Genomic DNA, 16387 nt, shown 5'->3' with positions numbered 1-16387 from the left:
AAAAAAAAAAAAAAAGGGCCGTCTCAAGCTGTTGACTGGGTGACAAATGAGAATATTGCACAAGGATATCTCTGCCATGGTCAGACTTTATTGAACCTTACATATGTTTTATTTATTGTAAATTGTAATAAATCTCTTTTTCACCAAAAAGCAAAAGAAAAAATATATTAAAACTTCAAGATATGCAATCATTGTCCACCAGTTCTAGCAAACCTCTCTCTCTCTCTCTCTCTCTCTCTCTGATAAATCAAGTTTTCATAAACAAAACCGTCTCATTTGACATCTTCAGCAATCCAGATTTGAGTGCTCCTTTAATAATATGTTATGGCGTTGAAGTGCCATGCCCCAATTAAATAATGATAAGGAGAACTTGTCAATTATTTGTTTTGAGTTAAGCATGAGGAGAAGAAGCCAACGGAGGTTAAAAGTCTACACAAGTTGTTGAAGAACTTCGTCCTATCACATTAATTAATTCAATAACCATTGATGTCTGAAGACTTGGTGTAGCAGAAACAATGACCATTTCCATATTGGTTCTCTATAAATAGGCATGTTTCCCATATAAGATATATCACCCATCACCATTAAACCAAAATATTGGAGAATATAGAGCATACTTCGATATGATGAAAGGAGTCCATTTCCTTGCAATTGTGGCTCTCTTGTCCCTTGCATCCTCCCTTGTCTCCGCCTTCGATCCCAGCCCTCTTCAGGACATTTGTGTTGCAATTGATGACCCCAAGTCTGCTGGTATATATAATTATATTCATTACTTTCTGCTTACAAGCATTACTATCTTTATTGGTTTCTTACTGATCTTGTATGCTATCCTGCAATCTATTGTTTCCTGCAGTGTTCGTGAATGGGAAATTCTGCAAGGATTTGAAGGATACCAAGGCAGATGATTTCTACTTCTCTGGGCTCCAAATTCCTGGAAATACAGACAATCGAGTTGGGTCAAATGTCACTACTGTGAATGTGGATCAAATCCCAGGCCTCAACACTCTAGGCATATCTTTGGTTCGCATTGACTATGCACCATATGGCCAAAATCCTCCCCACACTCACCCCCGTGCCACTGAGATTCTAGTAGTTATAGAAGGTACTCTGTTAGTTGGTTTTGTCACATCCAACCCAGAGAATCGTCTTTTCACCAAAGTTCTAAAGAAGGGAGATGTCTTTGTGTTCCCAATTGGTCTCATTCACTTCCAGTTCAATGCTGGAAAGACTAATGCTGTAGCCTTTGCTGGTTTGAGCAGCCAAAATGCAGGTGTCATCACGATCGCAAATGCAGTTTTTGGGTCCAATCCTCCGATCAACCCTGATGTTCTCACCAAGGCCTTCCAACTTGACAAGAATGTTATTGAATATCTTCAAAAGCAATTCTGATTTGGACAACTTTTAGAGAAACTTCTGAAACATTAATGCATGCTTACCTCATTCCATTATTTCAATGTTAAAATAAAAGATTGCTTATGTAACTCTCTCTAGATGGAGTTGAAAGTATAAAATAATATTAAAGTTTGCTGAGCATCTTTGTCTCTCTCTTTCTCTCTGTCTCTTGCTTATGTAACCCCCAAGTCTAGTGTAAAAGTCGTATGGTAAAAGTCTAGTAATTATGGGAAGTACGTATGGTAATTTAGTGTAAAAGTCTAAAAATTTATTCTAAAAATTTTCTTTTTCTTCTTCTCTTCTCCTTTTCTTTTTCTTCTTCTTCTCCTTTCTTCGATCTGCTACTTCTCAATTTTTTCTCTTCACCTTTTCTTCTTCTTCCTCTAGAGGGAGCTGCCGTGCAGAGAAGGGAGATTGAGAGAGGAGAGAGAAAGGGTGGGGAAATAAATGAAGAGGGAAAGAATAAGAAGAAGAAAAAAGTTGAGGGGAACTAAGAAGAGGGAAAAAATTCAAAATCCCGCCCACTTTTTTGTGACATTTTTAGACATTTTTAGCACGTTAGAAAATTCTGACATGCTATTTTCAGCACTTCAGAATTTTTTGACGTATTAAACTAGCATGTCAGAATTTTCCGACGTGCTATTTTCACACATCAGAAAATTCTGACGTGTTATTTTTTGCTATGTCAGAAAAATATTTTCTGACTTGGCATTTTTTGCCACGTCAGAAAATGGTGATGTGGCAAAAATCATGTACTGTTTGCCATGTCAGAAAATGGTAATCTTTTTGTAGTGAAGATCAAACATAATTGTTGATACACAGATTTCCAGGATGGTGACGTGGCACGCCTTCAGGAGGTGCGATTGGCCTCAGTGATATTCCAGACTACACACAGAAAAGAACAAACAGGATTAGAGCCCCCCGATGGTGTCCCGGTGGGGGAACTCCGATGCCTCAGTTAGGAACTGAGGAAAGAGTGTTTTAAGCAATCAAAGTTTTCAAAGCCAGGATTGCACTTACCTTTGATGGAAATCGAGAGCTGTATTTATAGGCATGGAGTAGAGTTTGTTTCCCGCATATCTTGGGACTCTTATCCCTGAATATCTGATTTATAGTTATTCTGTTAAGGGATGAATCTTGGGATGAGGTAGTAAGCCGTCGTTTGATGTATATTGCCTTTTTGAATTTAAATAGCCTCTTATCCCGCTAGTATAGGGATTGTTTGTTGAAGGCTTCTTTCGAATGTAGGATAATGTTTATTGAAATGAATTTGAATCTTTGTATATCCTTAACTGTATAATGGCAACTTTACCCTTGGTATTCTGACATATTCGCATTTGGTGTAGTGTCTCGGATCTGACGTCTGACTCCTATCCGAGGGACGGTCTAGGAGTCAGATCCCGATCCCGAGACTGTGCCGGTTTACGAGGCCTTCTCGGGGAAAGCTATTCCGAGCCCTTGTGAGATTTTTCGTTTAGTCAAGATCGGGTTTGGAGTCTATTGGGTTTAAATAATGGATCCATGACCCAACAGTTACCCCCTAATTTTCTGATTTGTAAGATCATGGAAATTTTTGCTTAGAAATGGATCAGCGTTCTGGAACTATGCTTGGAGAAAAATCCGAGCCCTTGGCATCGGGAAATTTGAATTTTGAATTTTGGCAGGAAATTTTGAAACCAATTTTTGCCGAGACGGTTGACCTGACCGAGGGCGCATCGGTCGCTCCACGTGTCGTTGCCGAGACAGACGTCTATTCAATTGCCAGCTGTCAGCCGTTTTGCAGAATTCACAGGGGCGCTTTTCCTGCCTCATTTATTGTGCAAACTCAGGGAAGACTTTAGGTTTCACGCCCTTATCCCTACTTTATAAAACCTCTTTTTCTAGGGTTTCTCTTTTATTCGTACCAAGTATCTGTGCCGCTTGTTCTTCGTTGATCCGTTTCCCTTCTTTGCATTATTTTTCCTCCTCTACTCTGTCTCGACTATGTCTCAAGGAGAAGGTTCAGGATCTGATGGTGGTTTAGGTAAGACATACCCGGCCTTTTGGAAGCCTGATCTGACCTCGGCTGACGAGCGGCGAATTAGATTCGACTATTACATCCCTAAATCGGTGAAACTTCATTTTGATGATGAGAAGAAGGGCGCTATTGTGGATGCTGGGAGCCACGAGGTCTGCCTTTATGAAGATATGTTTCGGGCAGGCCCCAAGCTCCCTTTCCCCAAAATCGTTCGCGAGCTCCTTAGCCGCTTGAACCTGGCACCCCACCAGTTGGTTTCTAACGGCTGGAGGATGTTTTTCGCCTGTGCAGTTGTTTGGCCCATGGCCCTTGGAGAAGGAAAGGACTTGACAGTTTCGAAGTTTCTTTGGGTATACCGACTCCAGAAGAACCCCAACAGCGATGGGCTTTACAGCTTTCAATCGAGACGGGGAAAAATTTTCTTTATGGATAAGACCTTCACCAGCAACCATAACTGGAAAAACAAATATTTCTTTGCTCAGGGGCAGTGGGAATTTGCTCCTGGAGAGAAGGCGGAGGGGCCTCGAGTTCCTCGGGAGACAACTACCCCCAATTTGGGCCTACACAAGAGTTGGTGTTTGTCGGAGGAGGAGACAGTCCGAGTCAACAAGGTTTTGTCCTGGGTTCAAAATAATGAGTCTGCCATGACCTTCAAGCAACTGGTTACTACTAACGCATTGAACCGCTGTCTTTATAACAACAGAGAAGACATAGGTGGGTCTCGGAAGAGACCATCCCGTCCCGCTGTCTATTTGGGCGCTCCGGCGGCCAATACTCGAGGTGCCACCACTCGCAAGCCTATTCTTGACAAGGGCAAAGAGAAGATAGAAGAGTCTAGGGTAAAACAAACCCTACACTTGGTGGATGAGCCCGAGGAATGCGAAGCTCCTCAGATGAAGAAAAAGAGTCTAATAAAGGGCAAAGGCCCTACTGTCGAGGCCGAAAAGGGGAAATCCCTTTTTGCCGATCTTCTGGCCGTTCGGAGGAAGGTGAACCCAGAGCCTGATGTGGCCCCTGTATCCGCTTATCAGAACATTCTTGCTAACCATCCGATTGCCGCCACTCCTTTGGCGGCAACCCCCTTAAATCCCCCTGGAGCTGCTGCTACTACCGTTATTCCTGTGGAGTCGGTGTCACCGGTCCATTCTGGTCCCAACATTCAACACCTTTTAGTTGATCCGTTTTTGGACAGCTCTGTAGGGATGGATGCAAAAAAGAATAGACCGCATGTTGAGGAAGAAGTGAGGCCTCGGATGATGTCCCCGATAGCCGAGGAGCAAACTCAGGTCCCGGCTTCTGCTCCCGAGGCTTTGTCTCGGGCTCTGACACCGGCTCCTGAGGCCGAGGTTGGTGCTGGTTCCGAGACCTCAGGCTATTCGCTGGTGAAGCCTAGGAATGTAGAATGGACCGTGCGAGAACCTTGTCTCGGCTTGGCGGGCAATTGTTGGGGAACCCATTTCAAGCTTAGATAGAGCTGGTTCCTCAAGAGAGCTTAATGGGTGAACGAGATATCTCTGCTAGGGGTATGGCAGAGTCAATGTTATTCAACCAATTGTGTGTAAGTATTATTCTTCATAAAGCTTTCTTTTTGCTTTAGTCATTTTCCACTTGATTAACTTTATCTATTGCAGGGAGTTATAAAGTCGGTAGTTTCATACTGCTACTTAAGGAAGTTTATCGAGGAGTCCACCTCAGAATCCGAGAGTCTTCGTGGCAGGCTTGCAACTTCTGAGGCTGAAAATGCTAAGCTGAGGGATACGTTGGCTCAGTAAGACAAAGAACTGCTCCTCCTTGGTCAGCAGCATTCGATGGCCCAGACTGAGTTTGAACAAGTCGAGTCTAGGATTTTGGCTATATCTTTCGAGTTGCAAATCCTCTGTGCCGATCATTCAAAGCTTCAAGAGGATCATTCCATCATGAAGGAGGACCTGCATCAACTTGAGGAGAAGCACAGGGAGGTCTTGGAGCAGTTAAAGGCTTCTCAAGCGGAGAATGCTTGCCAAAATACGAGAATTGAATAAGTTACCAAAGGTCGGGCTGTCGCTGAGGAGCAACTTAAGTTCTTCCGAGGGAAGCTTGAAGAGACGAAGTTGCGACTTAAAAAGGCTGAGGCCCAGTCCTCTAACTATTTGGAACAACTATCGTACGCTTCCTGGACTCGGGATAGTGCCTGGGCCGACTGAATCATTCTTGGTTTTGAGACCTTTCGGTCTTGGGCCAAGGATCTGGCTCGCACCATTGACCTTGATACGGTCCAACCTGAGACTATTCCTATTTCCGATAAGGCTTTGAAGCAGCTGATCAGTCTTGGGTCAAACTTGATGCCCGATGCTGAAGGGATCAACAGATTCGCTCATCAACCATTTTCGGGTTCCGAGGAGTCCTCAGGTGATGAAAGGACTGCTTCTGGTCATAGTGCCGAGACCCCTTGTGCTTCTAAGGTCCCTTTTGAAGATCCCAAAGAAGACTAAACCCCTTGGTCCTGGTGCTGAGACCCTAAAGAAGCTTCTTTTGTTTTTTTTTGTAAATGAAGAATTTGAGATTTTAATGAGGTTTTTGATAAGCGCCGAATGTTGCACATTCAAGCCCCTTAATTTGCATATGTTAATTCCTTAGCTTTGTTATTTGTTTGATTTTATTTTGTTTTTGTGTTTTCAGGTTATAAATAAAGATGCAATTAATTCCATTGATTTTGGGCTTAAAAGCACACTTTGAGAAGACTTAGAAGATATGGTTAAACTTAACCAATCATGGTTAAGTTTAATCAAATAAAGAAAATGATTAATTCGGAATTTTTCAAATTGGAGTCAAAATCGGATTGGATTCAAATTTGGATTCTGCATACATCTCGGTATTTTGGCCAGAACTTTCAGCTCAAATATCCCATTGAGGTGATTCAAGCGGCACTGGAAAGTTAACTAAAATTTCTACAAATCATTGTGAAATAGAATTTTCTTAATTCGGAGCACCGCAATGCCAAAATCGCCCCGTAAGATAGGAATGCAATTCTGGGCGAATCCTATTCCGATTTGGACTTAGGTTTTCTTTATTCTAATTGGACTTGGACTTAAATCTCCGAAATTTCTAGGTTTCCTAGGGCTTCTAGGACTGAATTGCTCCCTATAAATAGACCCTTAACCTTCAAGAGAAGGTGTACTTAGGTTTAGATACAAAAATCTTCTTGGAGGCTTGACAAGTTGAAGAGGAGATAATCCATGGCAGGAGGCCATCCTAGCACCCCGATGAGCGGCTAATTCTGTAATAGGGTGTTGATGTAACCCTATCCAAGCACAATGGTTTGATTGTATTTAATTTCTAGATTTTTAATTTATGCATGTTGATTGTATAACTATGAGGATTGCTACAATTGATTTATGTTCTTAATTATTAAATGCAATTGTTCTTAAATTCCAATATCAATATTTGTGAAATTCTTCTCTTGTCTTAGAAAGTATTTTACTTCTATTGATCTCAAATCATTCTTGTTTTCTGTGATTATGAGGATGATGGTTATACAATGGGTTTAATTGACATATGATCAATAGGATTTGATAGGCCATGCCTAGGGAAGACGGATTGTACTACACTCTAGTTTAGTGTAATTTAGGTAGACAGTTCGTGCCAACCGAAGATGGGTTACACTTATTCATTGATTGTATGTATCCGTTTAAAGAATTTGATAATTTATACCTAGGGAAGACGGGTCGTACCGCGTCTTAGTGGTTAGGTGGACGATCCGTGCCAACCGAAGATAGATTATGCTTATTCTTTAATAAGGTAGTTTCTTGTTTATTTATAACATGCATAGAATGAATTTCTGGGATTAATTATGATTAGCCATTGTTGTGCGGATAGAGGTGAAGTCAATACCCTACACTCTCTCTCTCTTATTTTAAATCTCTTTTATTTTCATGCACTTTTAGTTTTAAAGAAAATCAAATCAATTCTCTTTTTAATTAAGTTAATTTTAATCTTTCAAATTTTGATAATAAAACCCCTGCAGTCCTTGAGGTTCGACACCCTCTCTATAGCCGTATCCTACAAAGATTCGTCCTATTGCGAGTGGTTATTTTTATAATTGATATTTTTGGTCACAAAAATACCACATCAATTTTGTTTATACTTCTTGGATGACCTAGCTTTGTAAATGAATACTTGCTCTTAATAGATTACTTTTTCTGAAGTTTGTTTAGCTTTTTTCGAGAACACCTTTTTTCGAAAGGATTTCTACTCTTGACAAGCTGCTTGCTCGGCTTTCTTCGAATACACCTTTGTTTTGAAGGTTTTACGTTCTTTACAAGCCATTGGCGTAACCTTCTTTGGATACACCTTGCTTGAAGGATTTACATCCTTGACAGGTTACTGACTTTAACCTTCTTTGGACACACCTTGTTTGAAGGTTCTACGTCCTTTACCAGTTTTGTATTAGGAAAGTTACAAATCTTTTTTAGTGAGCTGTTGGTCGTTTATGTCGAGGGTAGTTTTAACTTACCTTGCTTTGGAATGATAAAAGATGATTGAAACTTTGGGAGATTCTTTTATTTAAAAAAGTAATGAAAATTACAGGAAAAATAAGAATCAAACGAAAATCAAATAAGAATCACCTTACTGAAATAAGCTAGACAAAGTACTTTTTTAGGTGCTCGGCATTCCACGGCCTGGGGAGTGCTTTTCCTTCCATGTTCTCAAGGTAGTAAGCTCCCGCCCTTCTACACTCAATCACTTTGTAGGGTCCTTCCCAGTTCGGAGCTAACTTCCCTTCCATGGGGTCTCTGGTAGCAATGGTGGTCTTGCGCAAGACCAAGTCCCCAATCTTGAAACTTCTGTGCTTGACTCCTTTATTAAAATACTGAGTCGCTCTCTCCTGGTATGCCGCCATAGTTACTCGGGCCTGGTCTCACTTCTCTTGTAATAGGTCCAAGTGTAGTTTGAGCCCTTCATTGTTAGTTTCGGAATAAAAGGATTCGACTCGGTAACTTCCTGAGCCTATCTCGGCTGGGATGACTGCCTCGGTTCCAAAAGCCAAAGCGTATGGAGACTCCTCTGTGGGTATTCTCTTGGTTGTTCGATATGCCCATAAAACTTCTGGGAGATCATCTGCCCAATTCCCCTTCTGATCTCCAAGTTTTTTCTTCAACATTTTGAAAATTGTTTTGTTAGTCACTTCTACTTGTCCATTTGCCTGAGGATGGGCTGGAGACAAGTAGTAGTTTCTAATATGGAGCTTTGCACACCATTCTCGGAATGATTCACAGTCAAACTGCTTTCCGTTATCAGTTACAAAGGCATGAGGAATACCATAATGGCAAACAACATTCTTCCACAAGAACCTTTCGATGCTCTTGGCCGTAATGTTCACTAGAGCTTCTACTTCTGCCCATTTTGTGAAATAATCCACTGCCACAACCGTGAAACACACACCCCCTTTTCCACGAGGTAGTGGTCCTACTATATCTACCCTCCATTGTGAAAAGGGCCATGGCGAGGAGATTGAGCTTAAGTCTTCTGGGGGTTGCTTTGCGATGTTTGCGAAGCGTTGGCATTTGTCACAATTTCTTACCGTTTGTACCGAGTCCCGATTCATATTCGGCCAGTAGAAACCGGCTCTGACTGCTTTAAGTGCCAATACTCTCGCTCCCGAGTGACTGCCGCAGATTCCTTCATGGATCTCGCGGAGGACATAATCTCCCTCTTCCTTTGAGATACATTTGAGTAGCGGTAGCATGAAGCCTTGTTTGTATAGGACTCCATTAATTATGGTAAATCTAGCAGCCTTAATTTTGATTTGAGTTGCTGATTTTTTATCTGACGGGAGAGTTCCCTGTTCTAGATATTCTCTTATGCTCCTCTGCCATTCCGATACGGTCTCGATAACTGAGACCGAGACCGTCTTGGGTACGGCAGGTCTCGACAAAACCTGAATTGGCACATCGGGTTCTTCAGCACTGCTAACTGCTGTTGATGCTTTTCAGGCCAGTTGGTCCGCCCTTTCATTCTCTTCTCTCGGGATCATCATAATACAGAATTTCTTCAAGGCATTCTGTAAATCATGTACCTTTGACAGATATTGCTTCATCTTGTCTCCTTTGGCTTCAAACTCTCCCCGGATGTGTCCAACAATCACCTGGGAGTCACTCCGTAGCTCAACAAAATTGGCTCCCATCTCTCGGGCTAGACCGAGTCCAGCTAGAACTGCCTCATACTCAGTTTCGTTATTGGTGGTCTTGAACTCCAACCTTAGGGAACTACATAATTCTTCTCCATCTGGGGTGATTAATACCACTCCAGCTCCACCATTCTTCCTTGTAGATGATCCGTCTACGTAGACTACCCATGTTTCATCTTTCTGCCATTCTGTGGTGGCAGGTAGATTAATGAATTCTGCTAAGAAGTCGGCCAATACCTACCCCTTGATACTATTCCTTGGGAGGAACTCAATATCAAATTCTCCGAGTTCGATCGCCCAGTTCGCTAATCTGCCAGACAGATCTAACTTTCTGAGCATTTTCTTCAATGGGTACGCGGTCAAGACTCTGATAGTGTGAGCTTAGAAATACAGGCGTAGTTTCCTGCAAGCAATAATCAACGCCAATGTTAACTTCTCCATCTGAGGGTACCGCTCTTCTGCTCCCCACAATGCTCTGCTTATAAAGTAGACTGGTTTCTGAACACCGTCTTCTTCTCGGATAAGGGCCGCACTTACAGCTGTAGGGGAAACAGCCAAGTATAAATACAAAGCTTCCCCAGGAACGGTTCTGCTTAACAGAGGTGTGCTGGTCAGCTGTTCAAAGGCTTCTTCACACTATGTAGACCATTCAAATGCCTTCCTTAGGATTCTGAAGAAGGGTAGGCATTTGTCTGTTGACCGAGAGATGAATCGGTTTAACGCTGCAATTTTGCCCGTCAACTGCTGGAGATGCTTCGTATTTTTAGGTGACTGCATATCCAACACTGCTTGGATCTTTTCGGGATTAGCTTCTATTCCTCGGTTTCACACCATATAACCGAGAAATTTACTCGAGGCCACTCCAAACGCACACTTTGCGGGATTCAACTTCATCCCATATTTCTTTAAAGTTCCAAAAGTCTCCTGCAAGTCTTCTATATGACCTTCTGGTAGCATGCTTTTGACCAACATGTCATCAACATATACCTCCATATTACTGCCGATTTGGTCTCGAAACATCTTATTGACCAGTCTCTGATACGTCGCTCTAGCGTTCTTGAGACCGAAAGGCATAACCATATAGCAATACAAGCCTCGGTCAGTGATGAATGCAGCCTTTTCTTGGTCTTCTGGATGCATATAAATCTGGTTGTAACCAGAAAAAGCGTCCATAAAGCTCAACAGGCTGCATCCCGCTGTCGAGTCCACCAGCGCATCAATGCGTGGTAGAGGAAAGCTGTCCTTTGGGCACGCCTTATTAAGGTCTGTGAAGTCCACACACATTCTCCACTTCCCACTGCATTTTTTGACCAGCACCACATTAGCCAACCAGTCGGGATAATAAACCTCCTCTATAAATCGAGCTTTAAGTAATTTCTCCACTTCCTCGGCGATAGCCATATTCCGTTATGGGGCAAACTTTCTTCTCTTCTGTCTCACTAGCTTTATGTTTGGGTCCACGTTGAGTTGGTGGACAATGTCATCGGGACTGATCCCCGGCATATCTTCATGAGTCCACGCAAACACCTCCATATTTTCTCGAAGAAAAGTTATGAGAGAGTCTCAGATTTCCGAGGCGAGCTGCGTTCCTACTTTCACTTCTTTTCCTTCTTCCAATTTTACTTCTTCCAAAGGCTCAGCAGGTTCCCCTTTTAGGGGAACTTTACTTCGGCTGCCCACTATACCGACCGTCAAAGGGGAAGGTTCTGACTTCTTCAAGGAAATGTTATAACACTTCCTTGCCGTAACTTGATCTCCTTTTACCACTCCTACTCCCTCCTCAATAGGAAACTTCATCATTAAATGGTAAGTGGAAGTTACAGCCTTCAACTTATTAAGGGATGGTCGACCAATGATTGCATTGTATGCAGACGGCCAATCGATCACCAAGAAATCGACCATAGTTGTGGACTGCCTTGGAGCCGTTCCTACTGTAATTGGTAGGGAGATGAGTCTCATTGGCTGAACTTGTTCTCCTGCAAACCTACCAGTGGTGAATCAAACGGTTGGATCCTGTTCTATTCGACACCCATTTGCTTGAAGACCGGCCAATATAAAATGTCGGCTGAACTACCATTGTCCACCAAGACTCGGTGGATTTTATGGTTGGCCACCATTAGCGTGACGACTAATGCATCATCATGAGGAAATATTACCCCCCTTTCATCTTCTTCAGAAAAGGATATAGCCATCCCCGCTCTCCTTGCTATTTTTAGAGGTCTTCCAACCGACAGTACTTCGTTATCAGCTTTCGTTCTCCTCACGTAAGCTTTCCTAGATGAGCTAGAAATTCCTCCGCCAGCTAGTCCTCCCGAGATGGTGTGAATCTCCCTCACTACATCTTGATGGCGAGGCTGATGGAATTCTCTGTCTCGCCTTGGTTTCACTTGCTGATCCTGCATCGGTTCAGCATACAGATCTTCTCTCGGCCTTGCCTCTCGGTTTCTGGGAGCTTCTCGGTCTCCTTCCAGTAATAGAGGCTCTTCATTTCTTCGTTGATTCCTCTCACCCGCTAGGAATTTCACCAACCTTCCGTTTATGATATGATTCTCTATCTCTTGCCTCAACGTTATGCATTCCTCGGTTAAATGACCATGATCGCGATGATACTCGCAATACTTCTGAGGATCACGTCTCTTAGGATCGCCTTTCAGCTTGCTTGGCCATTTGAAGGCAGGATCCCTCCTTATCTCCATGAATACTTCAGTCATGCTAGTATTCAGTGGAGTGAACTTCGCGCTCTGCAATTTCCGAGGGTCCATTCTAGGATATGATGGGGCCACCTTCTCCGACCTTTTTACATTCTTCTCCTCCTTCTTTATAGCACTTGCCGGTGCTACCTTCTCCTTACTGCCCTTGGCCTCGAGCTCTTCCTTCTGGTTCTTCATGAGAGCCTTGACGGTTTCTTCTTGATTAATGTACTCATCAGCCTTTTTTATGAACTGACCGAGAGTCACTAACTTGGTACTTTTTGACAGCTCGGCCATCAAAGGCCCTTCAACCCTTACTCCATGCATCAAAGCATCAAGTACTATTTGCTCAGGAGGATTTTCAATCATCAACTTCTCCTGGTTAAATCTGAGCATGAACTCTTTTAATGACTCCTCCTTCCCCTGCACAAGGGACAACAAATAAGCCGGATTCTTCTTCCTCTTCCGGGTAGCCAAGAACTGACTCAAGAAGAGACGCCCGAGAGTCTTGAAATCGTCTATTGAATTGGCCGGAAGTTTGCCGAACCAATCTTTAGCTACTCCTGCTAAAGTTAAGGGAAAAACCTTACATGAAATTGCGTCTGGGGTTCCATGAAAAATGAAATGCGCACGAAGACCTTCCATGTGTTTAGTTGGATCCCCAGTGCCATCATAGAGATTGACTCGGGGCATCTCGAATTTTTCAGGGAGAGGAAAATTCATGACCCGAGGGGTGAAGGGGAGACTTGTGTTTTCCATCAGTTCCCCCGCATTGGTTTGATCTCCGCCATCAGCTATTTGATGAGCCATTTCATCGCATTTCTTCTTAAGCTCCTGCAAGTCGGCGTTAACGTTGCTCTCGTTATACCTTTCAGTGCGACGGTCCTCCTGGCGGAAAGACTGCTCCCTTCGAGATCTAGTATGACGAGACCTTTCGTTCTGGACAATATTATGATGTCTGGCCTGAACTTAGCTTACTTCGTCTTCTTCCTCAAAACCTCGGGGCCTCGTTCCCCTATGAATCTCGGCGCGTCTTTCCCTCTCGCGCCTATCTTCTTGTCTCTTCGTCCTTCTTTCCTCCCACTCTTGATCCCTTCGACTGTTTCGGCCTTCGGCAACCGTGAGCCTTGTGGCGAGGTCTTCGTTCTGCTTCTGCAAAGCCTTCATGGATTCAGTCATCTGCTTCATGAAATCTGCTAACTCTGGAGGAGCTCCAGCAGTCCCAGGAGGTACACCGGCCTGTCGCACAGATTGGGAGCGTGTATTCACCATACCTAGAATAATGAAAAAAAATGAAGGAAATAGCTAAGTTTCCCACAGACGGCGCCAAACTGTTGTTACACAATTTTCCGGGATGGTGACGTGGCACGCCTTCAGGTGGTGCAATTGGCCTCAGTGATATTCCAGACTACACACAGAAAAGAACAAATAGGATTAGAGCCCTCCGGTGGTGTCCCGGCGGGGGAACTCTGATGCCTAAGTTAGGAACTGAGGAAAGAGTGTTTTAAGCAATCAAAGTTTTCAAAGCCAGGATTGCACTTACCTTTGATGGAAATCGAGAGTTGTATTTATAGGCATGGAGTAGAGTTTGTTTCCCACATATCTTGGGACTCTTATCCCTGAATATCTGGTTTACAGTTATTCTGTTAAGGGATGAATCTTGGGATGAGATAGTAAGCCGTCGTTTCACGTATATTGCCTTTGTGAATTTAAATAGCCTCTTATCCCGCTAGTATAGGGATTGTTTGTTGAAGGCTTCTTTCGAATGTAGGATAATGTTTATTGAAATGAATTTGAATCTTTGTATATCCTTAACTGTATAATGGCAACTTTACCCTTGGTATTCTGACTTATTCGCATTCGGTGTAGTGTCTCGGATCTAACGTCTGACTCCTATCCGAGGGACGGTCTCGAAGTCAGATCCCGAGACTGTGCCGGTTTACGAGGCCTTCTCGGGGAAAGCTATTCCGAGGTCTTGTCAGATTTTCCGCTTAGTCAAGATCGGGTTTGGAGTCTATTGGGTTTAAATAGCGGATCCATGACCCCACAATAATTTTACCTAAAGCAACCGAAGGTTGATCCCTTTTGAAGTGATTCATTGGAGGTTTGATCCCCTCTAGCGATTGATTTATCCATTTTTCTTTTTATTTTCCCATTTTCTATCAATTGAAATCATTGGGTTCTCCCATCAGGAAAGTCCACTTTTGGACCCTTGAGCCATAATTTTTTGGCTATTGCATTTTCAGCTAAACTAAAGGTTCCATTTTTTTTGACAGAAAATGTTTTTTGTTTGAAAATATTTAATTTCTCAGAAAAATGATTTCAATTAAAAACAATTTTTAGCATTTAGCTTGTACAAAAAATAAATGATGGCGGGCAATGATTGGCGACCTCAGACAATGGGAAAGACAGTCAACAACTTCCGGCAACCTCTGAAAAAACTCAAACTTGGACAACGGTTTACGGTTTTAAAAAAGAGAAATTATTTACAAAAATTAAATAAGGTTTTTGTAGTCAACCAAAAATGTTTTTTGTTTGACCACGATTTTGGTTGTACCAAACACTAAAAAATAAAATAAAAACTGTTTTCATAAAACATTTTAGTGTAACTTTAGTGAGAATTCGCTTTCTTCGTTTAGCCTAGGTGACATGATACATAGATGGTCTAGTACGTATCTTGATGATTAGTGAAAACTCTAATAGATTCAAATCTACACCTAAAAAGGGGGTCAAATAGGGTTCACCAACAATATGCAGAAGTAAAAAATATTGAGCATCACCAAATATATTTAAAAACTATAAATGAAAAAGGCACAGATATTTGATTACAAAAGGAAACCTTTTGGAGAACTCTCTAACAGCAAAACCTTTGCGGTCACACCAAGGAAATCAATCCACTATAAATATAAAAGGATTACAAAAAGTTCACACTTACAAAACCTTTGAAGTTGACCATTCTTTGCATTAGACAAGTGACCCACTTGACTTTTACTGCAGTAACCCTTTCCAGAACCTTTGAAACAATCATTTTACTTGATCTCCTTTACCGGAACTCCAATAGGTTTTAGTTGTTTTAGATTTATGGATGAAGACACAACATCTAACTTTAAGAGAGAGACTTGAAGCTCTGAATCTCAAAAGCGCTCTTAGCACAGCAATATTCACTCTTGGAATACGTGAATGTAAATGTGCGTGGCAGTCTCTATACATAGACTACAACACCTACCTATTCAAAACAGAATTAGGTTAAAATAAACCGACTGTGTCTAGACAGGATTAAGTGCATGTCCGGACACAGTTAGGGTTACGTCCTTTGTAACCATACATGTCTGTACATGACACCCAACTATCCGGACATCCAATGTAGAATGAACTCTCTGGAAATTTTGTCCGGACATGTATGGAAGTTGTTCGGACAAGTCTTGTGCATTGAAGTCTCAAGAAATCACGTCCAAACACATTCAATGTCAGTCCAGACACACAAGGCTGAGACCAACGTCTTTCTTCAATTCTTCAGCCATGAACTCATTTTTCAAACTATTACATTAGAAACACTGAATGAGCCAATATAAAACTAACAATTAGCTTCGAAGTAATGCTACCCCTCACTCATTTATTACTTTCATTTGCTACCCCTCACTCATTTATTACTTTCATTTTACACTAGCTAATATTACATGTTTTTAACAACTTTTTATTTTTTATTTTTTATTTATTATTTATTTTAAATGACTGACATGAAATGTATTTTAAAAGATAATATTCTAAACAAGTCAGTCCAGGAAATATAAGAAAAGGCTACAGCGTTGTAAAATACTAAAACTGTATCTGTATGTACATCAGAAAAATATTCTAAATGTCTCGTTTGAGTGGTGAAAGTGAATGCTCGAGTATTCTTTTAACTATCGAGTGACTATTGTTACGTCCGCAGAGTTTGTATGATTAATTTCTGATTGAATTTTGAATGCTTTCTTGTGTAACTAATGATGCAATTCCATTATTTTGGATGCTGAGTTTATATATATATGAAAAACGCTATGCCGACTCCAAAAACTTGTTTATCACAATTTATGCGGAATTTATATTATGAAGCAATAAACAATTCAATCACCCAAAATATAT

General features: G+C 41.9%; 2 protein-coding genes across 3 annotated transcripts; one reads left to right on the top strand and one right to left on the bottom strand.

Annotated features, from left to right (window-relative positions):
* The first annotated feature begins 623 nt into the window (after positions 1-623).
* On the top strand, positions 624-1389 carry LOC132171257 (germin-like protein subfamily 1 member 13). 2 transcript variants are annotated; one of them, XM_059582528.1, is made up of 2 exons: positions 624-750; positions 854-1389. In XM_059582528.1, the coding sequence occupies exons 1-2, from the start codon at positions 624-626 to the stop codon at positions 1387-1389; spliced, it is 663 nt and encodes a 220-aa protein (XP_059438511.1). The 2 variants fall into 2 exon arrangements, with proteins under 2 accessions (XP_059438511.1, XP_088367327.1); XM_088511201.1 differs by having other exon boundaries at positions 627-757; positions 849-1389.
* Positions 1390-11593: 10204 nt separating this feature from the next.
* Positions 11594-13537, bottom strand: LOC132169693 (uncharacterized). The gene is made up of 2 exons (XM_059580684.2): positions 13244-13537; positions 11594-13153 (listed from the first exon to the last, which is right to left on the bottom strand). Exons 1-2 carry the CDS (start codon positions 13535-13537, stop codon positions 11594-11596), a joined length of 1854 nt encoding a protein of 617 aa, XP_059436667.2.
* Positions 13538-16387: the final 2850 nt, after the last annotated feature.

This window comes from Corylus avellana, chromosome 1 (assembly GCF_965113065.1).
Source record: "Corylus avellana chromosome 1, dhCorAvel1.hap1.2, whole genome shotgun sequence".
Taxonomy (NCBI): domain Eukaryota; kingdom Viridiplantae; phylum Streptophyta; class Magnoliopsida; order Fagales; family Betulaceae; genus Corylus; species Corylus avellana.
The sequence above is the reverse complement of the archived record's forward strand: the minus strand, read 5'-3'. Positions and strand labels throughout refer to the sequence as shown.